This window comes from Ahaetulla prasina, chromosome 6 (assembly GCF_028640845.1).
Source record: "Ahaetulla prasina isolate Xishuangbanna chromosome 6, ASM2864084v1, whole genome shotgun sequence".
Lineage (NCBI taxonomy): Eukaryota > Metazoa > Chordata > Lepidosauria > Squamata > Colubridae > Ahaetulla > Ahaetulla prasina.
In genome coordinates, this window is record NC_080544.1 from 100721583 (window position 1) to 100745371 (window position 23789).

The 23789-nt window shown below is 42.2% G+C and overlaps 1 protein-coding gene across 2 annotated transcripts in view; it reads left to right on the top strand.

Moving 5' to 3' along the window:
- Positions 1-2616: 2616 nt before the first annotated feature.
- The window catches only part of MFN1 (mitofusin 1), a 36088-nt gene continuing 14915 nt past the window's right edge, over positions 2617-23789 (top strand). For both annotated transcript variants that reach the window (XM_058188249.1, XM_058188250.1), the window contains exons 1-9: positions 2617-2767; positions 6377-6498; positions 7930-8065; positions 9653-9815; positions 14072-14196; positions 15822-15930; positions 18472-18579; positions 19156-19309; positions 20551-20618. In XM_058188249.1, the coding sequence (XP_058044232.1) occupies positions 6384-6498; positions 7930-8065; positions 9653-9815; positions 14072-14196; positions 15822-15930; positions 18472-18579; positions 19156-19309; positions 20551-20618 (978 nt within the window). In that variant the 5' untranslated portion in view covers positions 2617-2767; positions 6377-6383. The remainder of the gene's footprint in view (positions 2768-6376; positions 6499-7929; positions 8066-9652; positions 9816-14071; positions 14197-15821; positions 15931-18471; positions 18580-19155; positions 19310-20550; positions 20619-23789) is intronic.

Sequence of the window (23789 nt, forward strand, 5' to 3'; positions counted from 1 at the left end):
TGACCTCTGATAGAGGGTGTGTGAGGAACTTGTAATATCTTGAGATTCCCACCCCCCCCTAGTTTTATTTAGATTGTTGATATTTGCCAATTTCCCTATCTAAAGATAGGCTTTATCAATTTCGGCCTTGGAGGTTTAGGAGCTCTTTTGTCCTATTGTCTGGAGTTCATTCAGGAGGTCAGGGCTACCTGTAGCCTCCAGACATCCGAGACCTTGAGGTCATTAACAGATCCATGAGTCTCCCTTCCAAACAACAAATAACCTGTTTCTGAGCATTCCCTACAAATTTTAAATATTGAGGGAGAGCTCTTGAAACCTCATTTAACAAACAGGCACAAACTACATATTAGAGGATCAAGGCTGTGCCAATTTATAGGAAGCCTAAAGCTACATATAAAAAGCCAGTAACATTAATATGTAGGCAGGAACACCAAGAGAGAAAAATGGCAGGAAAGATAAAACTGCACAAAAGAGCAGCAAAGCAACACTAAAAAGCAACACCAATCTAACACTTTGGAGTCTTATTTTCTTTGTCCAAATTATCTTACCGACTCTATATTTCAAAGGATTTGGAATAAAAGTCTACTATCTCAGACCCATTCAGTAAATGGGTTTTGTCTTTGATGCTGTTTTCAGTCTATGAGAGAGAGAGAGAGCCCTAAGAAATCCTGGCTTCTTCTCTTAGCTAAAATTTAATACAGTATTTCATGGAAAAAGACAGGTGCATTTATAGAGGAATAGGAGTTGCAGGTTAGACTACTACACGCTTTATGGTAGGGGTCTCCAACTTTGGCTACTTGAAGCCTAGTGGACTTCAACTCCCAGAATTCCCCAGCTAGCTTTGCTGGGGAGGAATTTGCTGGCTGGGGAATCCTGGGAGTTGAAGTCCTCCAGGCTTCAAGTTGCCAAGTTTGGAGAGCCCTGCTTTATAGCAATGTTTCTCAATCTGTGCATGTTGGGCTGGCTGAGGAATTCTGGGAGTTGAAGTCCATCCATCTTATAGCTGCGGAAGTTGGAAACTTTGCCTTACAGATGCTAAGTTGCAGAAATGGCTAAATTGGCTTGTTCGATTAAGAAAGTATAATTACTTGTTTAAAAAACTTAAAGCCCTTTAGAGACATTTTGCTGAAAATGGAGAAAAATGAACTGGTGATTCCAGGATTTATTGATTAAAAGTTTGTCTATGGGAAGAAGAAAACTGTGATTACAATAGTAGAAGACAGAGGTGGCAATTGCTATGTTTGTAACTTCCACAAAGATTGGAAAGCACTTCTTTAGGTATTTTATTTTTTTCTTTCCTTTTTCTTATCTTCCATTTTTTCTTTCATCCTTTTATACTTTTGTGAGATTTAAAACCCAAATTTGATACTCACAACTCCAAGACAAGTCTGATTAACAAAATCAAAGATTTATTGTAAAAAAACATGAAAGTAAAAAAAAAGCGGTTGCAAGCGCGGCCTCTTAGACCCTTCCCAATTGGATTGAGTTCAAAGAGCGCAAGAAGCAGTTTTCAAGCTACACATTTTATACTCCTACACAATGCACGCCACGCCTAAGAAATTCCCCCCTTACCCTCTTTGTCCTTTTAGTTGTTTTACACCTTTAAGGGTCATCTTGGCAATTTCTGTCCATCCTCTGATATCTTTTCTTATTTACTTGTAATTTTCATTTTGGGCCGATGTTCCTGTCTCCTGATAGGATTTTTGGCTCAGGCGTACTCTCGGGGAGCTCTTATCAAGTCATAATACATTGTCTCCACAATTGATTACATTACCAATTGTAGTCACTTTGCATAGTCAGAAAACAGCAAACAGATAGTCTCACACTTTGGTATTACATTTGTTACAATTTATAAAAGAATAACCTTTATTTATTTCCTTTCCTTTCTTTCTTTTTCTGCTTTTTTGTGTTGTAAATGTTGTACCTTGATGAACGTATCTTTTCTTTTATGTACACTGAGAGCATATGCACCAAGACAAATTCCTTGTGTGTCCAATCGCACTTGGCCAATAAAAAATTCTATTCTATTCTATTCTATTCTTTTTCTTTTACTGGTATGTTTCTACAGGTTTTTTTTTAAATCTGCGTAAAAAATCTTCTTTTAAATAAAAGTTTTTTTCAAAAGAGAGAGAAGGACGGCACTACCTTACATAAACCTTTAATTGGACTCAACTACCACTTCAATATCTATCTCCCTGAATAGTCAGATTGGAGAAAACTGTCCTTTGCCCCCCGCAAAAGTCAGCAGTCATACGGCAACCTGAAATATATGGCAGTTCCATTTACCCCGACCTCTTAAGTTAAAACCTATCCTATCTGGCTGCAAAAATCCAGAAGGATACCCTAAAAATAACCCTAGAAAACTGTTTACTGCCACCTGGAACGGGTCCGGATTTTTTGCCTCCGGATTTTGAAGGAGCAGAGAAAGTGTGTGGGGGGGGGGGGGAATGAAGAGGGAAAGCGGTTGTATCCTCACTACACTTCAGGCTGTCGTACGAAGGAGCCGAGGGAGACTCGCGAGATAGAACACCGAAGCGTCCTGCGCATGCTCCGAAGGAAAAAAACCAACAACACCCAGCAACACCCGAGGCCAGGCGCGTAAGAACCGGGAGTATAAAGATGAGGCAAAGCAGAGCCGGCGTGGGAGAGGAGGCGGAAGTGGCCGCTGCTGCTACTGCTTCCTCGTGATTGGGTGAGAGCGGGAGGCGGGGCAAAGCCGCTGAGGTTCTGAGGCGGCGAGGGGCGCGAGCCCCGCGCGTCCTGCCAGGTAAGCGAGGTGGGGGCGCGCGCGGCTAATGAGCCTTTAGCCATTTAATTAGCCCGCTCCTCTTAATTAGTGAGGCGCGGGGGGGGGGAGGATGTCATTGGTAGACCCCAGCGCGGGAGGGGTGGGGGCTTCGTGTCCATCCCAATGGCGTTTTGGCAGCCTTCCTTCCTCCCCAACCTCGTGCTTTCCCCTCCAGATGCGTTGGACTACAGTGCCCAGCGGACTGGGCGCCCGGGAGTTGTAGTCCCAAGTCTCTGGAACGGGCTGAAGCGGGGTGGTGGGACTTTCCTGGTTGCCCACGTTTCCTGGGCAGCCCCAACCCTGAAATTCCGGGGCATTTGCAGTCACTTGTATATTTCTTTTTTAATTTAATCAGGTTGGTGGGGAGGAAGAGGAGAAGAAGCGGAGGGGGTTTAGGGTAGGGGTCTCCAACCTTGGCAACTTTAAGCCTGGAGGACTTCAACTCCCAGAATTCCCAGCCAGCTTTGCTGGCTGGGGGTTCTGGGAGTTGAAGTCCTCCAGGCTTAAAGTTGCCAAGGTTGGAGACCCCTGGTTTAGGGGCAGCTGGTTTTTTTTGGGGTGGGGGGGGGGAGAGAAAGGGGGCAGGGGATATTGCGGGAAGGGGGGGGAATGTTCCCTCTGAAAAGTTTCGGTCGGGTCCCTGGGTGGTTTTTTTTTTCTTGCAGAGCTTTCATTGCCTGATTTAGGGAGCATCTTCAATGCATTGAAAAGTTTTCTTTTCTGGTCGTTCTGAAGTTTGCAAGTCTTGAGGAAAGGGTGGGGGGTGGTGTCCGTTTTTTTGGGCAAGGCTGATCCCCTTAAAACTTTAACCAAAGAGTCTTTTTTTTTTTTTTGGTAAAAAGCTGGCCCTGGACAACCACCCCCACCTCACCCCATTCCATTCCACCACCCATCCTTGGCTTGGAACTTGATTTTGGGAGGATCTTAACAAAATAACAGATTAACAGAGTTGGAAGGGACCTTATAGGTCATCTAGTAGTCCAGGGATCTCCAACCCTAGCAACTTTAAGACTTTTGGACTTCTACTTCCAGAGTTGAAGCCAGAGCTTTGCTGGCTGAGGAATTCTGGGAGTTGAAGTCCACAAGTCTTAAAGTTGCCAAGGTTGGAGACCTCTGATCTAGTCCAACTCTCCCCCCCCCAAAAAAAAGAGACCCTACACCGTTTCTGACAAATGGCAGTCCAATCTTTTCTTGAAGGTCTCAATCGATCAAGCTCCCACAACTGTTCCATAGGTCTTGCCCTGGGGAGAGGAAGGAGCCTGGTCAGCTGATGGCCAGAAAACGTCTTGCTTTAAGGAGCAACAGATGGAAACTTCTGGGTGGGAGATAAAGACAGGCAGATTGGTTAAAAAATTGCAGACCAAAGGTTGTGCTCATGTACGTTTTGAACTTTCAGAGGGAGATTTCTATACTTTGCTAGCTCCTCATCCTTCTTTTCATCTACTTGCTGCAATTGAAAGATAGGGTCGACCAAACTCTTCAGCTTGTTGTCTCCTTAATGCGCATTGCCCCCCAAACATTTATTATAAGACAGTAATTTAATAAATATTACTTTAATGGTACTACTAATAATCATAAATAATCCCCTGGGGTCAATATTGTCCACTTTGGAGAACCCAGCATAGACATTAGATCTATACAAAAATGTAGCTATAAGAGAACTAGATATGAGCTTCCTACCAACCTTCTGTAAAATAATATGCTCTGTATGTGTGCACAAGTTACCTTTTGTGGTCAAAGTCCAGCTGGGAATAGTTTTCTTGATCATTTGACCGGATTCCATATGGATTTAATTTTGGTTTGTGCTTTGCCCATATCTCAGCACACTAGTGTTAGGAATGAATGTGTGAGACATAGCCTCTGCTGCCTAAACCCCTTCTGCTTTGATTAATATTTTAAACTGTTCGTTGCTATTGCATGCTCCTTTGTTTCTGTTTAGGCTGTATGAAAATGAAAGCTTCGTTTCCTCAAATGAGACATCTTAATTTGGGCAGCATCAATAGCATTTGTGCAATGTTTTGTTAATTTGATACTAATATATTTGCAAATAACATGGGTTGATTAGCCACCGTTGCAACACAATCCATTTCCGGGAAAAACAGATTCCATGTACAGCATTAAATTGGCAGTGCTAGTAGGCAGGGCGCGTATACTCTGAGTATCTAGGTCAGTGTGGCACTGGGAAAATAAGACTCTAAAAGCATTTTAGCCCTGCTGTATTTTCCTGGTTTCCTGGTTTTATCCTGAAAAAGCTAGTCAGTTTCAACCACCATTTGACAGTTTTAAGCAATAAGGTGTTTTTAAAAGAGAGTTCGAAACCTCAGCCACTTTGCATTTCATCCACACACACCCAAATATTGACAATATACGCAGAAGGAAAACTCCATTGCTAAGGTGAAAAAAATAGCTGTTGGGTTATGAAACAAAAAAGATAAATATGAGTAATAAGTGCTTGGTTTTCTAACTATATATCTGTTTTGAATTAAAAGCTGAATCTAGGTTGGAAGAAGTGAATGTCTCTGGTTTTATACTGACTTTTAATATATTTTACAGTTATGAATTAATTTATGCATTCTTCCTCCCCCACCGCGCCCCATCTTCTCTCCAAAGTATGGCAATTATCCATAACAAAATTCATGCACGAAATGCCACAAAATTGATTTTTAGTCTGAGGGGATTTTATGGAGAAATTATATAGCAAAATATATTAACATTGTTTGTGTATATGTGTATGTGTGTTTGTGTGTATATGTGTGCAAATACACAAAAAATATATTATTGTTTCCATTTATTCTTTATTACATGGAAAGCCACAACAAAATGCATGGTCCTACTCTCTATGAACAGATATATTCCTGAATTTTTACATTTCGAAATTAGACTGCAAACAAATATATATATTTGTTTTCGTAGGTTTTCACTGGTATAGGTATGTAGGTCTTGGCGCATTCGGGTATTTCGTGCTTGTGCTTGCACAGGCACGAAGCCGTAAACACCAGCCTGAAGATGGCGAGTGAGACCTTGTCGAATCATCGCCAAGATACTCTCAAACGGGAAAAGACCCAAATACGCCAAGACCTATATATACACACACACACACACACACTTCCCACAATCAAGGAAAACATACCAATAGACTTTACCAATATGGTGTCGGTTTCAACTGTCCCCTGACTTGTCATATTTGCTGTGACTGTGGGCTGGAAAAAGTCTTATGGATAATTCGTGGGTCTATCTGGTATTCTGTCTCCCTTCAGACAGGTAGTTAACCAGCCATGTTCCTTCCCAGGTCATCATGGAGTTAAAACTCTGTTTATGACCATGGAAGACATTTTCTGGGTGGGATTTATTTATTTAATGTCTGGGCTTTATTATTTATATAAATAACTCCAGTTGGTGGATATACCTGATGTTCCTTCTTCCTCCTGTTTTCCCAACAACAACAACAAACCTGTGAGGTCAGTTGGACTGCGAGGAAATGACTGACCCAAAGTCCTCCACCGGCTTTCATGCCTAAGGCAGAACTAGAACTCACAGTCTCCTGGTTTCCAGCTGAATACCTGATTGTTAACTTCAATATCATTTCAGTTCCATCATGGCGGACTCTAATACCTCTCCACTCAAACACTTTGTGTTGGCCAAGAAGACAATTGCTGCCATTTTTGAAGAACTACTGAATTTTGTTACCGAAGGAGCAAACTTTGTTGAAGGTTGGTTTTAAGCCAAGTAGGGCAAGGAAGAGGAGAGTAAGGGAGGCAGCTGCCCTGGCTCGTGTACGGGAAGATAGGAAGCAGCTGCATGAACCTCACAAAAGCTTTAAGGATTCAAAGAGAAATGTTTCACACTTTAGAATATTCATGAGGTGCCCCTTTGGAAGGTGTTTGTTTCGTCGCTCTTTTAACAGTGGCTAAAATTCACAAATGTTTTATTGTACACAGTGCCACAAGGCAGGGGTGAAATTCAGCTGGTTCTGACAGGTTCTGGAGAACCGGTAGTGGAAATTTTGAGCAGTTCGGAGAACCGGCAAATACCACATCTGGCTGGCCAGAGTGGGGTGGGAATAGAGATTTCGCAATATCCTTCCCCCAGGAGTGGGGAGGGAATGGGGATTTTGTAGTATCCTTCCCCTGGAGTCGGGTGGGAATGGAGATTTTGCAGTATCCTTCCCCTGCCACGCCCACCAAGCCACACCACGCCCACCAAGCCACGCCCACAGAACCGGTAGTAAAAAAAATTGGATTTCACTACTGCCACAAGGTAAATATCGCATTCCTTACATTTTGGTCAGCCAATAAATTGCTGCCAGGTTTTCTGTTTCTTATAATAACTCTATAAAGAAAGAAATAGCCAAAAATTGTATTGGTGCCTCATCACACTTTATAACACTGGAAAAAGGCCTCTCAATATGGCAAGCTAATTGTACCTTGCTAATGTTGGTGCTTTGATCTTTGCCCACCTATTATCTCCTGAATCATTGCTTGAGTTGTTCTAATTGGCCTGAGAATGACACATGCTCTCAGCTTCATTTGATTGGTTAATTGCTCTGATGTCACAGAAGTATTAAAAAGGCTTAGGTTATGAAACTGAATGGCAGTCAGAGGTTTTGAGAACGGATTCATATTTTGTGGCTCCTAAACAGCATTTGGTACCTATAGTGCTGCTCAGAGAACATTGATTTTAAAGACAAATCAAATATTAGGAGCTTCTTAAAAGTTGACAGATAATATATGCTGCTTATCAAATATACCGGGGATAATTAGAAGTGCCCAAAATAATTCAGAACATCTGACTTAACTGTGCAACGAAGCATAATATTTCATTGCTTAACTGTTAGGCCATATCAGAATAGAAAATATCAAATATAGAACAATAAATCTGTTAGAAAACAGCATACGTAAAGGAAAATGCAAATTGTATTTCTGTGTCATCTCTATTTCCATTCCATTCCATTCCATTCCATTCCATTCCATTCCATTCCATTCCATTCCATTCCATTCCATTCCCTTCCCTATTCTATTCTATTCTATTCTATTCTATTCTATTCTATTCTATTCTAATTGCATGGATTTAGTAAAATTGCATAGAAAAAGTATTGTAGTCCTGCTACAACTTATAACTCTTGTTTTTCTCTCTGATGACAGAAACTCACAAAAACCCACAGCTTGAATGCATAGCTACCATGGACGAGCTTAAAAAAATACAGGCCTATAAAAACAAGCTGGCCGTAATTGGTGAAGTATTAGCAAGGCGGCATATGAAAGTAGCTTTTTTTGGCAGGTAAGAGTTGCCGTTTGTGGGAGTAAATGGGTGAGGTTCTTCTCTTGGGAAACATAATATGTTTCAAGTTATTTCAAACACATTACCTGAGAATCATACTTCACAAGGAAGTTAAGCTCAGAATTGAGAGTTACCCCAATGCTATTTCACAGTCAATTTTCATTCACTGTTGATGCTTGTACAATATAAATTCTCAGTAGATTATATCAGCCTCAGGATTTTTTTCCTCTGAAAAAGGGCCGAGGGTTTAATTGCAGCTGCCATCTTGACTTTTCTGACTTGCCCGCTCCTACAGATCTTGCCTCTGGCGCAATGTGCTCGCCGTAAAAATAGAATATGTGCAATTTAGCTTTTTCAGCGGCTTTGCTAGCGTTAGACATGAAAACAGCTTTCTAGTTCTTACCTATAGATAGTCCTCAATACCTACCTGGGGGATACTTACAGTCTGGTTCTAAGTTCCAATGGTTGTGTACCCCCTCCAGTCACATGACACGACACCCGGTCACATGATTACATTTCAGGTGCCCAGCATCAGGCCACTTTTATGGCCGTTTCCATCACCCTGTAGGTCACATGACCATGTTCTGCGACAGTTTCACCAAAAATCTGCGTTTACTTCTGGCCCATAATGAATCATTGAATCGCTTACCAACCACCACACAAAAGGTCATAAAATCTCCAATAACATTTACAACCATCACAATTTACGACCGTGATGGGCAAGGCTCCGTTTTGGTCATAACTCAAGGATTGCCTGTATATTAAAACGAGGGTTAGCAAAGTTGCAAAGATTTCCTTGCCTTTCCTTGCTACTTTTCTCTCCCACCGTTACCCAAACCAAAATAAATTAACAAAATAGTAGAAATGGGTGGAGGTAGGTATAATGGGAAGACAGAATAACCTTGAGGAAAAGAAAGAAGAGCTGCAAACGAAACAACAATCAGATAAAAGAAATCTGAGTTAGGGGCAGAAATATAATTTGAGAGAGCATCTTAGGCAAGACTGTCCCTAATTCTCATGCATCATCCCTAATTCTCATAGAGGAGGGAAGAAGACCATTCAGACTTGCAAGGTTCTGTTACTATAACCTTATTATAAAGTTATTATAAAGTTAGTATTAGCATTGAAAATGTTTGGACCAGACTTTCCTAGTCTGGTCCAAAAGTCTTAAAGGTGTCAAGGTTGGAGACCCCTGGCCTAGCGGTGGAACTCTTTACCTCACAATCAGGAGGCTGTGAATTCAATCCTAAATAGTGGCAGATATTTCTCTGGGCACACTGAGAATGTATCTGCTGAACAAAACTCCACATTGGTCAGGAAAGGCATCCGGCCATTAAAACACTCTGCTAGCTCCATTCAGTTGCCCAGACTCCATCCCGCAAGGGATTATGGGGTTGTTAAAAGAAGATGATGAGGATATATAGGTTACAAACGTACACAGGGTAGTAGCAAATATACACAGTTTGCTTCAGGATTAACATTTTCTAGGCTGCAATCTGGAATTATTACCCAGACAATTCATAATCTTGGCTACAGTATAAGATTTTAAAATCCACCTTTCTGTTCTTTTCCTGCTCCGTTGTATAGAACCAGCAGTGGGAAGAGTTCTGTGATCAACGCAATGCTGTGGGACAAAGTGTTGCCAAGTGGCATTGGGCACACCACTAACTGCTTTCTCAGCGTAGAAGGAACCGATGGCGATAAAGCTTACCTGATGACTGAAGGCTCAGACGAAAAGAAGAGCGTCAAGGTGAGTCTTCCTCATGGCTGTTTCGCTGGTAGCCCCTTGAAATAAGGTAGGTCAGGAAACAGACACCTCGGGAGATAAAAGAAGAACTCTGCAGTATTTTATTAAAATAGTAGTCCTTGACGTAGAGTGGTGAGGTGGCCTAGAAGTGGAGCTCTCGCCTCACAATCTTGAGGCCGTGAGTGTTGTGGTCCGTCATCAGCCTACGGAGCTGGCAACGGAGTCGGACAGCAATGAGGCTGAGGTGAGGCCAAGGCCATCGGGAAGTGAGGCGCGGACTCCAGAGCCTCCAGAGACTGATAGTAGTGAGGCAGAGGAACAGGAGGAGCCTGTTTCTAATGCACGCATGAGAAGAGCTGCCAGAAGGCAAGAGCAGCTCAAGCAGAGAGGACAACTCGGGAGTAGGGCCAAGAGATGATTGGCCCCTCCCATAAAGCTTAAAGCAGACCAGCACCGGTATTTGGGCTTTGCCGGAAAACAACATTGTAGCTGTGTCTTCAGCTTCGTCTTCTGCTTCATGTACGTCTTTGTTTTTGTGGCTTCTGGACGTTTGCCAGGAAGGGCCTTTGGCAGTTTGCCTAATTGGACTAAGGTTTGTGAGATAACTGAGGAATTTGTGTTGGGAGGCATTTGAACGATGCTGGGAATGAAGTAATTCCCAGCTGTTCGAATAAAGTTTGTTTTTCCACAGACTAAGTTTATTACCATCTACTTGGGCCTGGGTCACAACAGTGAGTTCGATCCTAGGTAGAGGCAGATATTTTCCTCTCTGGCACAATGAGACTATATCTGCTGGGAGGGGGGGAGAAAAACTCTGCATTGGCAACAGGAAGGGCATCCGGCCAGTAAACACTCAGCTCCAATCAGTTGCCCAGATTCCATCCCGCAATGGATTATGGGATCATTAAAAGAGGAAGTAGTCCTTGACTTGCAACCATTTGCTTAGTGACTGCTCGAAGTTACAACGGCACTGAAAAAAAGTGACTTATGACCGTTTTCCACACAACCATTGCAGCCTCCCCATGGTCACCTGATCAAAATTCGGGCGCTTGGCCACTGGCACGTGTTCATGATGGTTGCAGTGTTACCTTTGGCAACCTTCTGACAAGCAAAGGGCTTCTGTGGCTCAGACTGGTATGACAGTCTGTTATTTACAGCAGCTGCTTGCAATTACTGCAGGTTCAAGCCCCACCAGGCCCAAGGTTGACTCAGCCTTCCATCCTTTATAAGGTAGGTAAAATGAGGACCCAGATTGTTGGGGGCAATAAAAGTTGGCTTTGTATATAATATACAAATGGATGAAGACTATTGCTTGACATAGTGTAAGCCGCCCTGAGTCTTCGGAGAAGGGCGGGATATAAATGCAAATAAAAAAAAATTAAAAAAAAAAAAATCAATGGGGAAGCCAGATTCCCTTTAACAACCATGTTGCTAACTTAGCAACAGAATTTTTTGGGAAAAACTCTGGATGTAAGTTGAGGACTATCCGTATAGACTTCAATAACAAAACGTTGAAAACCTGACAAAGAGTTTCCTCTCCCAATCCCTTTATACCAAAAAGCAGTGGTGAGACAGGACAATTTTAGATTCCTTTTTCCTGGCTGAACTCATATTTTGCTAACAGCCGTCTCATATCTGCTCCAGGGTCATATCTGTCCTCCTCTCCGTGTTTGGTAGAAAAGTCATTAGTCATAGCTACAAGCAGTTTACTTTCTCTTTTTATAAACAGGGGTTGGTTTCTCACTATCACAGAAAGGTCCTCCAATTTTTATTTTTTTTAAAAAAAGATCAGAGGCGGTTTGATGCAAAATGTGTAAAATTGTTTTTCTGGGAACATACCGTATTTTTCGGACTATAAGACACTAAGATTTTGAAGAGGAAAACAAAATAGTTTTTGCCCTCCCTGGCCCCCAACAGCACTCCGCAGGCCTCCCAAACCCTCTGCGTATCCCGTTTTCACGAAAAATGGGCCTGTTTTTGGCCTCCCAAACCCCCCACCTGTCGCGTTTTTGCCCTCCCCAGCCCTCAGGAGCACTCTGCAGGTCTCCCAAACTCTGTTTTTGCGAAAAATGGGCCTGTTTTTGACAAAAATGGGAAGCACAGGGCGGAGTTTCAGGAGGCCAAAAATGGCTGTATTCGGTGTATAAAACCCACCAACATTTCCACGCTCTTTGGGAGGGGGGAGGGGGTCTTATAATCTGAAAAGTATGGTAATAGCATAGAGCAGGGGTCTGCAAACTTGGCTCCTTTAAGACTTGTGGACTTCAACTCCCTGAGTTCGGAACTCTTCTCTGGGAGTTGTCCACAAGTCTTAAAGGAGCCAAGTTTGCAGACCCCTGGCATAGAGCAACTAAGCAACTTGTAGAAGTGTGGACTTCAACTCCTAGAATTCTCTAGCTAGCATGCTGGTAGTCCTTAACTTACAACCCTTTGTTTAATGACTGTTCAGAATTACAGTGGCATGGAACACCTACAACAGTCCTCACACTTGCGATCATTGAAGCCTGCCCACAGTCATGTGATCCAATTTGGGCGGTTTGCAACCAGCATGTATTTATGATGTATTGCAGTATCCCAGGTTCGCCATTTGCAAAGTTCCCAGGGGACTTCGAATAAGCAAAGTAAATGGGGGGAAACGGATTCACTTAACAATTGCAAGCAAAAAGGTTGCAACATTGGGTGTGACTTGTTTAATGACAGCATCACTTAGCACTTAGATCCAGTCCCAATTGTGGTAAGTCAAGGAACAAGAGAATACTCGGGATGGACTGTTTTAGTGTCAGAATGTTTTCTTATACAATGTTGGGCACGTACGTTTTAATGTTTTATGTACACAGTGCTAAAATCAAGCCATTAGGGGAACAAGGCTTTATATGTGTTAGAAAACATGTATGCTATTATTCAAGATCTAGGCAAGCAATAGTTAGTATATTACTTATTTAGTATGGCTTAATTTTATTCTCCTTATGTGAGATTTTGGAATTGGAAAAGGTTCCATAGACAAAAGATAAAAGAATTAATAGGACAATTTTTTTTGCAAACTGTGGCCATGGTTCTTTTTGATGAGTTAGTCACAACTAACTCAGATCAGACATTGCACTAAACCAAGACTAAACAAAACATACAGAGATTAGTCTGTTGAATGAGCTTAACCAGTCTCTCTTAGAGGTTAGAATTCCATATTGCACAGTATGTATTAAAATCATATTCTGTCTCTTTCTATCAGGCCAAGGTCATTCCAGAGTTCCGTATGAGTTCCATATGAACTGTCCATGTAGCATATATACTGTAATGCTTCAGTTAGTACACATGCTTGGTTTTTCACCAACCCTTGTGCTATAAGCCATATGAATTCAGAATCTATTTGCTCATCTTTGTATCACCATTCCTAATTTGACTTCCCCCAAATATTGGCTGATTTTCCATGAGCAAAGCAATATTTCTTCCCATGCGCTTCCTCCTATGTAATATTAAAAGTTCAGGCCCCAGGCGTATTTAGAAGGCCAGAAGGAAGGGGCTCCCTTCCTTTCCCTGCTCTTTTGAAAAAAGCTGAGGTGTTAAGGTAAAGATCCCATTGGCTTTTATTTTGTTTACATTAGTTTGGGGATAGGGAATTCTAGGAGCCCCCCCGCAAAAAAATGGATCCTAGAAACTTACTGTATTTTTCACACTGTAAGAATCACTTTCTACCCCCAAAAAAGTGAGTGGAAATGTCTGTGCGTCTCATAGACTGAATATTGCGGTGGGGGAGGGGGTTGGCGTGGCAGCGCCGTTTGCCGCCACCATGGAATGCTGGAGCCTTCGCTGCCAAGCAGCTGATCAGCGGTTGGATCGACCTCCTGGAATACCGCCAATCAGCTGTTCTAGGCGGCAGGGATTGCCGCCGTTGTTCACCGTAACCAAATGACGGCGGTGGCGATAGGCAGCAACAGTGAATGGTGTTCTCCGCTGCCGCTGGCAGCTCAGTTCAGTTGACCAGTGGTGGGTGCAATGGAGTGGAGCCCTGATGACCCACATGCTGGGGCTGCAGTAATGTGCTGAAGCTAACTAGGCTATTTGCTGCAAGGACACTAGCCAGATGAATACCAGATGGATGCTGGGAGGCAGAGGCAGTTTTTTTTTCTTGTTTTCCTCCTCTAAAGCTAATGTGTGTCTTATAGTTCGAAAAATACGGTAGTTTGTTGCTGCGTCAGGTAATATTCAAGTGTCTTCAAGTTGTCATGCCACTGACCTTATCCTAACTTGTTCTTCCTTTGCAGACTGTCAATCAGCTTGCCCACGCACTCCATATGGATAAAGACTTAGAAGCTGGTTGCTTAGTTCATGTCTTTTGGCCTAAAACCAAATGTGCTCTCTTGAGAGACGACTTGGTCTTAGTAGACAGGTATAACAACTCTTTTGGATTCATTCTCAAAGGTGTCTTCCTTTTAAACACACACTCCGTCTTGGCTGTACCTTCCCATTGTTTCCTTGTTCAAACCAGTCTCTGAAAAGAGTAAGCGATTAAGCCAACTCTCGACTGCAGCTTAATATCCTGGCTTGTTCAGAAACTTTTAATCATAGGGTCCAAAAAGAAGGGAAATTGTAATGAATGGAAGTCTTCTTGGCTTGTTTATTGAGATTCTGGAAAGAGTGCAGAGAAGGGCAACTAAGAAGTTTATGCAGTTGAAGGCTTTAGAAGGAATAGATCGGACATCCAGCCCTTGCTTATCAATGGAGACCGAGTGGAGCAAGTGGCCAGTTTTAAGTTTCTGGGTGTTATCGTAAAAGAGGATCTGACCTGAGGCACTCACATTGCAGCATTGGTCAAAAGGGCCCAGCAGAGATTATACTATCTGAGACTTCTCAGGAAACAACAACTGAATGAAAAACTGCTGGTGACCTTCTACCACTGCACCATACAGAATATTTTAACTTACTGTACCTGTGTATGGTTTGCCAATTGTACAGATAGGACAGCACTCCAGAGGGTTAACATCATTGCCCAGAGGATCATTGGTTGCCCTCTCCCCTCTTTGGAAGAGCTTTATAGCTTCCGCTGCCTTAAGAAAGTTCAAAATCTTCTTAAAGATCCATCTCATCTTGGGCACCCTTTTTTGAACTATTACCATCTGGAAGACGGTACAGGATAATAAAAACAAAGACAAATAGGCTGTAAAACAGCCTCTATCCCAGGGTAGTAACTATATTGAATTCTACTATATAGTGCAATAGTAATGCAATATCGGGTTTTCAATTTCAATTATATAGAATGTGAAGGACGTGTGTTTCTGTTTTTATTTTTATAGTAATAATGTACACTGAAGATGGCATTTAATTTTGTTGTACTATGTGCAATGACAATAAGCTAAACTAAACTAAACTTAGACATATGAAGAGCGGTTGCAGGAATTGGGTATGTCTAGTCTAGTAAAAAGAACTAGTTGACATGATAGCAGTATTCTAATGTTTGAGGGGCTGCCACAAAAAAGAGGATCACTTTGTTTTCTAAAACACTTAAAGGCAAGACAAGAAATGATGGATGGAAACTAGCCAAGGAGAGAAGCAACCTAGAATTAAGGAGAAATTTCCTGACAATGAGAACAATTAATTAATGGAATGGCTTACCTTCAGAAGTTGTGGGTGCCCCATCACTGGAAGCTTTTAAGAAGAGACTGGACAACCATTGTTCTGGAGTGCTATATGGTCTCCTGCTTGAGCAGGGGGTTGGACTAGAACAGGGGTCTCCAACCTTGGCAACTTTAAGACTTGTGGACTTCAACTCCCAGAATTCCTCAGCCAGCAAAGCAAAGCTGGCTGAGGAATTCTGGGAGTTGAAGTCCACAAGTCTTAAAGTTGCCAAGGTTGGAGACCCCTGGACTAGAAGACCTTCAAAGGTCCCTTCCAGCTTCTATGTACAGCCAAAAACACTTTCAGAATTTATCTTACTAAGCTATGATTGCGTGATGTGTGTCTATATTTTTCTACATTTTCAAATTCTACCTCTAACTCCCTCCCCTCATTTCGTAGTCCAGGTACTGATGTCACTACAGAGCTGGACACCTGGATTGACAAATTCTGCCTGGATGCCGATGTTTTTGTTCTAGTTGCTAATTCAGAGTCAACCCTCATGAATACAGTAAGTCTTCATCTTTTTTTTAAGTAAAACCTTCATTTGTGTTATTCATATTTCCTCTTCTCGAAGTAGAAAGTATATCTTGTTTTATTTTTTATTTATTTATTTATATTTATTTCATCAAGCATGTATTGGGTAACAGATAAAAGTATAAACAAGATTATGAATACAGGATAAACATACGAATAAATAGGGACATTAGGACAGGGATGGTAGGCATGTTGGTGCACTTATGCATGTCCCCTTTATGGACCTCTTAGGAATGGGGTGAGGTCAACAGTAGACAGTCTAAGGTTAAAGTTTAGGGGGTTTGGGAAAGAAACCACAGAGTCAGGTAGTGCATTCCAGGCATTGACCACTCTGTTGCTGAAGTCATATTTTCTGCAATCGAGTTTGAAGCGGTTTACCTTGAGTTTTTATCTATTGTGTGCTCATGTATTCTTGTGGTTGAAGCTGAAGTAGTCATTGACAGGAAGGATGATGTAGCAGATAATTTTGTGTACTATGCTTAAGTCGGACCGAAGGCGGAGTAGTTCTTAGTTTTCTAAGCTCAAAATTTCAAGTCTGGTGGCGTAAGGTATTCCGTTGCGAGCAGAGGAGTGGAAGACTCTTCTCGTGAAATATCTCTGGACAAGCTCTATTGTGTTAATATCTGATATGCAGTGCGGGTTCCAGACAGATGAGCTGTATTTGAGAATTGGTCTAGCAAATGTTTTGTATGCTCTGGTTAGCAGTACAATATTACCAGAGAAGATATATATAAATTTTATATGTGTGTGTGTATAATAACAAATTATATATATATATATATATATATATATATATATATATATATATATATATATATATATATATATATATATATATATATATATATATATATATATATATAGCTGATATTGTATGATCCATATTAGAGAAATCTTGAATTAAAACCTTTCATTTTCTCACACTAGTTTCCACTAATTTTTTGATGTCACAGATAGCCCTTGACTTTTGATCACAATTGGGACCAGTATTTTTTATCATAAGTTCTTGCTTATGTAAGCAAGTTGGACCCAAATTTATGATAGTTTTTACAATGGTCATTAAGAGAATTGCCATGGTCGGTAAGTGAAATCACATGGTCATTAAGCAAACCCAACTTGCCCAATTGGGCTTCTTTTGGCCAGAAATCAACAAAAAAGTTCACAACTCACGATTGTGTGACTGCAGAATGCTGCAACCAGTTGTAAATGCAAGCTAGTTGCTATGCCTGAATTGCAGTCATGTAATTCCATGGGTGTGGTATGACAGTCATAATTTTCAAATATTAGTCACACGTCATTTTTTTGTTGTACTATTGAATTTTCATTAAACAAACGGTCATAAGTCAAGTACTACCCTGTTTGTGGATTGCTATTTTGGGTGGGAGACTGTTCTAACTTCTTTAGTTTCTTGATGCTGTTGTTCCTCGTTAAATTTTTTTCTGTGTTTACCCCATTGATGACTAAATAATTGATGACTTTTGAATAGTATGGGATCATCTCAACGTTAGCACAAAACAGGTTTTTTGATTTTGCTGATCAATAAATGCTCCCTTGGGAATTAATTCCACTGTATTCATTGAAGCTTAAGTCTTAAGAAGGTGTGCGCTGGACTGCTGATTCTTTGTGTATAAACATTTCTTCCATTCTGGAAGAAAAGAAAAAACCTAAGAGTGTGAAATGTGAAGAGAATTTTTTTTAGATAGGATATAAATTATAGGCTATAATTATAGGGCATAACTATAAATTACAAGGCAGATAGGAGCTTTTCAGGGACTCCTGTTTTTGCTCTCTGTTTTATCTTTTATAGTTGTTTCTTTTCCTTTCTGATTATTTCCAATTTTAAGCTTCTTTGGAAGATTTTACACTTGTATACACCTGTAAAAAGTAACACAGGAATTCTTTAATCCTTCGCTGGAAAGTGTCATATTTACAAAGTAAAACGTCAGATGTTTTGGAAATGTATTGGGACAAAATTTAAATCAAAGATCAGCATGACTGTAACTTCAATTAGCTATCTGTTGTTGAGTGATCAATTTCAATGAAGTTAGGAGACTGTGCTTGCCTTTGCATTTTTCACTTTGCACTTGTCTTTGCATTTTGCACTTGGATCCCAGACAGAATTATGACTCTTTGGATCTGCGAGTCAATTACAAATTCAGAAATCTTTATTCCTGAAATGAAGCTCGGAAACTCCCCGGTGGCTTGTCTAGGGCTTGTCTAATCTGACAAGAGGGGAAGTAAAATAAAATAAAAAAGGGGCGATAAAATACTATTTCAGTCATCAGTTCTTAAAAATGATTGTAAACAGTTCTTCTGTGGGCCTCTTAGAAGCAGTTCTGCAGAAGAAGGAAAGTAATGAAGCTGTAGTCTTTGCCATGTTGATGTACAACTAGCTGTTCCCCAAAGCTCTTTCAATAGATCTGTGTCTGTCTATATCGACTCTACCCCGAATTAAGGGATTACAGGGTCGTAAAAAGGGAGTTTATATCTAGATCCATATTTGTATCTATTTTAGGAGAAACAGTTTTTCCACAAAGTGAACGAAAAACTTTCTAAACCAAACATTTTCATCCTGAACAACCGCTGGGATGCTTCTGCATCAGAACCTGAATACATGGAGGATGTGAGTTACAGATTTGTAATTTTCTTGGGAAAAGGAGTTGATGGGTGCTTTGAGTAGTATTTAAGTCAGGGGTGTCAAACTCAATTTCATTGAGGGCCGCATCAGGATTGTGTTTGACCTCGGGGGATCGGGGGAGGGGCAGTTCAATGTCACTCGTGTCATGGGTGCCTGTGGTGGCCCGAGAGCTCTGCCAGCGAAAACAGGCTCCCGAGCTCCGTTTTTAGCTGCGACGGCCTCCTGCAACCCTCTGCCAGCGAAAACAGAGTTCGGGAAGGCTGCATGCGACCCTCCTGAGCTCCGTTTTTGCTGCCAGAGGTGTCGTAAGCCAGTGCTTCACTGTTTCCAGGGCAGCCCCATGGTCCAAATCTAAGCATCCAGCAGGCCGGATCTGGGCCTTGAGTTTGACACCCCTAATTTAAGGTGACAGTCAAGGAAATCTCATAAATTCAGAGATTTTTCTTCCCAAAGTAAGCCCCTCAAGAGGCGGTACAGAGAAATTAGAAGTTGCTTTTTGTGTTTTGTAAATGGATGGGAGACAGACTGATGATCCCATGCACTATCATTGTCATTCTGCAGGTACGCAAACAGCACATGGAGCGTTGCCTGACTTTCTTGGTGGATGAACTCAGGGTTGTGGATCGTTCTGAAGCCCAAAACCGAATTTTCTTTGTTTCAGCCAAGGAAGTTCTCAGTGCAAGGAAACACAAAGCTCAGGGCATGCCTGAAGGAGGTGTGTATTGTATGTTAGGTCCACTTTCTAGCAATGATGGTCCTTAACGTCTTTTGAAGGCTGGCTATTTTTTTCCACTTGTTGTGGCCTGCCGGCGGCCAGCAGAGCTGGCAGTGAGGAGGTTGGGGAGAAACTTAGGCCAGTCCTGGGAGCCTGGGAAAGCTTGGACGAGGACTCTGTGTCGGAGGCAGAGTGGGAGTTAGACAGCAGCGAGGCAAAGGAAGAGCTGGAGCCCATTCCCAGTGTGTGCATGCGCCAGAAGACAAGAACAACTCAGAAAGCAGGGTCGACCCGGGTGCAAAGCCACACCTTGGAGGTGATTGGCCTTTCCCATAGGAAATAAAAGAGGAGCAAACAGGGAGTGGGCTTTTGCAGGAAACAATTTATTTGTTCCGTGACTCTGAAAGACTCTGTGCCTAGTTTTGCCTTGTACTGCGGTTGGAAACAAGTTACGTGGCAGCTTGCCAAATGAGATAAGGTATGTTGAGAAATATTCCTTTGAAAAACTGTTTGGGCATACCTTGCTGACTGTGAGTGAACGTAATTCACAGTCGTGTAAATATAAGAGGTTTTGCCGGGACCAATTCTTGCCTCCTGCTTGTTAAGGGAACCTTGTCGTGTCCCACTCCTCCGCTGACGGCCGGGTCAGGGAAATCCGAATCAGGTGTGCCTCTGCAGCTCTGCCAAAGTCCTAGCAAAGTCCTCAGGGCAGGCAGGAGACCAGAAAGTGACTTCAGCAAGATATGTTTAGACTTTGCCTGACTCAGAGAATGCCAGAAAGCAGGTCCTTTATATAGGCCATGGGGTGTGGCTCTATGACTTAGCACTTATCCAGGCCTGCCCCTCCCTTCCTTCTGTTGCCTCCGTCTATCAAGTCTTCTGACGCGAGGGTCACACCAGTCTGCAGCTGTTGGCAATTGACCTCCCTCAGGCTCACATGCTGTGGAGGAGGGGGAGGGGTCTAGTTGCTCTGTTTGCCTGGGCATGGAGCCAGAGCTGGGGGCTGGAGATACTTCCTCCTCTTCAGCCTGTCTGGGCATGGAGCCAGGGCTGGGGCCGGGAGGCATACTAGGACATTCCTCCGTGTTCGGAAGCAGATAAGAAGGCCCCGGCTGTGGTGAGATCGGACGAGACACAACAAACCTAGGTCAAAACACCACTCCAGAAGCCCCCATCTTTCAAAAGACTCCTGCAGCTTCAAGAACTGTCTCGTTCATCCACTCTGTTTTGTGCTCTTGTAGGTGGCGCAATCGCCGAGGGATTTCAGACACGGTTCCAGGAGTTCCAGCATTTTGAAAAAATATTTGAGGTAAACTTCCAGAGTATCTAAATCAGTTTGATGGAGCTATGTATATGATGCCATCCATAGATATGTTCATTCCAGGATTATCTGAAGAAAGAAATTGATCTTGACGCTTGGTGGGTTTTCTTAGAGAGTCAGAAGACTCTGCATTCAAATAATTATGAATGACTCTTACATTCAGCTAATTTTGCACATTAGTGCGAAGTGTAGTTCTGTTCTCTTCCAGGGGCTGTCTTGTACATCCGAAAGTCAAGAGAACCCAACTGTTTTTCTGTTGTAGAGCGATGAAGATGCTTCTAGGTTAGGCCTATTATACTTCTGTATTGTCCAGGCCTGAAGTTTTATTCCTGGGGAAACACAATTCAGATTCAGTCATAAAAAACATGATGTAACTGACCCCTTTCTCTCTGCCTGAATGTTTTACTCTGAATATGACAACAACAGATGTATTTCCTGTATCCGATACTTGGCAGCCAAGAGTGAATTTACTCTTGGCAGCCAAGAGTGAATTAGACGCACCTTAGTTTTTGGGGAGGAAAATAAGAAAAAAGCTGATTGGCAGGTGGATTGGCCTCCTGGAATACCCCCAATCAGCTGTTCCCGGAGGTGAATTTTAGCAATAGGTTCCTTGGTTGTGAGCTCTGTGCCTTGCTTTTTGGGGGCTTTTTTTTCCTGCCTCTGAAACTCTGTTTCAGAAAAAACATTTTTCTGCCTCTGAAAGCCTCCGAAACAGAACTTCAGAAAAAAAGCCTCTGAAGCTCTGTTTGGGAGCTTCTTTTCTAAAACTCTATTTGGGGGCTTTTTTTCTGAAGCTCTATTTGGGGGCTTCTTTTCTGAAGCTCTGTTTGGGGGCTTCTTTTCTGAAGCTTTTTCAGCCTCTGAAACCTCCGTTTGAGAAGCTGGGTGGGGACTACATTTGGAGTATAAGACGCACCCAGATTTTCACTCTCCTTTTAGGGGAAAAAAGGTGCGTCTTATACTCCAAAAAATACGGTATATTGAATGATCATTCTTAAAATGCTTCTGAGGTCTGTGGGACTAGCAGGCAATAGTAAGGGATGGCCTTGATTATAGTATGGGGAAAACCTGGAGGACCGCCATTTCCTCCTTGTTCTAGAAGGCAGCAAAGATTGATACGAGACATTACAGAAGAAGCATTGCAGTTCTCACAAAACAGGAACTAGCCTGATCCTTGTTAGCTGCCGTGAGACCCTGAATGCCATTTTATTTCAGTGTGACTGGCTAAAAAAAAGGAGAAGCTGGATGACCGTGTGACTTATATGTATTGTTGACTGTCATTGGTCTTGTTGTGTATGCCACCATGTCATATTATGGCCTGTCATTTTTTTTTTTTTTTTTTGGTGGCAGTCCAGCCAGCATCACCGTTGACTGAGGTAGTTTGCAAATACTGTTTTAAGAAATAAAAAGAGGAGGAGGAAGAGATGCGCCACAATCACGTTTCCCTGATTCGGTTCCTGTCGAGCTTCAGAGATGAAAAATCTTGATTAAGAAGGAATTTGAGTGTTCTGTCGAAAGAACTGTAATGTTATGGATGCTTTGCTAACGCCTTTTCTAGGAACACAATCCAGAATCTTCTCTTTGCATGAAAATCAATTCTCAACATCTCTTAAGAAGAGTGGAGAAATATGGAACGGGTGGAAATTTGAAAAGGGGATGAAGGGCTGTAGACGTCTGCAGGACAAAAACTAACCAACTGAATAGCCAGGCCGCCTGCAGAGCACCGGTGGTGCAGTGGTTAGAATGCAGCATTGCAGGCTAACTCTGTGTTCCACTGCCAGGTGTTTGATCTTGACTGGCTCAAGGTTGACTCAGCCTTCCATCCTTCCAAACGAGGACCCAGATTGTTGGGGGCAGATATGCTGACTCTGTAAACCACTTAGCCAGTGGTAAGTAAAGCACCGTGAAGCGGTATATAAAGTCTAAGTGCTATTGCTGTTGTTATACAGCAGATGTGATCGTTTATACCCACCTGGGAAGGATGGAAGGCTGAGTCAACTTTTATCCAGTGAGAAGCGAACTCCTGGAGTGAGCAGTGAGTTAGCCCTGCGGTGCTGCATTCTAACCACTGCGCTACCACGGCTCTTATTTATCGTCTCTTAAAACCTGAAGGACTGAAGGAACTGACATCATTGAAGGAAATAATTAGAAATTGTTCGTCCTGTTTTTTTTGTTTGCTTTAGGATTGATGGTCAGCTTAGAAAGCCATACACCTGTATTAAGCCAGGCCGCCCAAAGTCCAGGGAATGGGGCCTGCTAGCCAAGCCATTCAACTGCCCTCTTGTAGCTGGGCCTGGCTAGAGATGAATTCTTGAACTGTTGGCTGAAAGGTTTTCCTGCTCCAATACAGACCTCTCTCTGTCCTGATCTTGTCAATGAGGGGAACTGTTTGAACTGATTGTCTGCTTTTATTATTTTCTCTCTTTTTTTCCATCCCTGAGGTATGGTTATAGCCTCCTACTCTGGACTTGCTTGTTGTATAGTCTGCCTTCTTCTACCTGTTTGCTGATCTGGAATTGGCCTTTTCCTGCGAATCTCGTCTAGCTCTAACAATGTGCTCTTGCTCGTGTGAATCGCTTGCTTTTTCATTGCTGATTTCTAGATCTACTTCGTCGAGCGTAATGGCTCTTGTCTATTATTTCTATTTTATATCTCCTTTGCTTCTTACGCCATTTTTTTGGGGGGGGCCAATAACCCTTGTTAAGGTTGAGAGAGTGAGCTGCAATTTTAAGTTCTGTTAGGATATATTCAAGAGTCTAGGAGAATTCAGTGAAGAAGAAAATAAACTTTTTCTCTTGGTAAACAGGTGAATAAAATGTTTTAAGGTTTTACTGAGCCACCAGTAACTGTTCAGATATAACCCTGTACCTTAATCGAATAGGCTCCATTTCTTCAACAAAGGATTTTCAAGTATTTAAGAGTCATTATATTCCTCATGTTGCCATAAGAGCTTGAAAGTGACATTTAACCTAAGCTAACCAGAGAATACAGTAGAACAGTGTTTCTCAACCTTGGCCACTTAATGAAGGGTGGACTTCAACTCCCAGAATTCCTCAGCCAACATGGCTGACAGGAATCCTGGGAGTTGAAGTCCACCCATCTTCAAATAGCCATGGTTGAGAAACCCTGAACTAGAAGACCTCCATCCTAGTGATGACC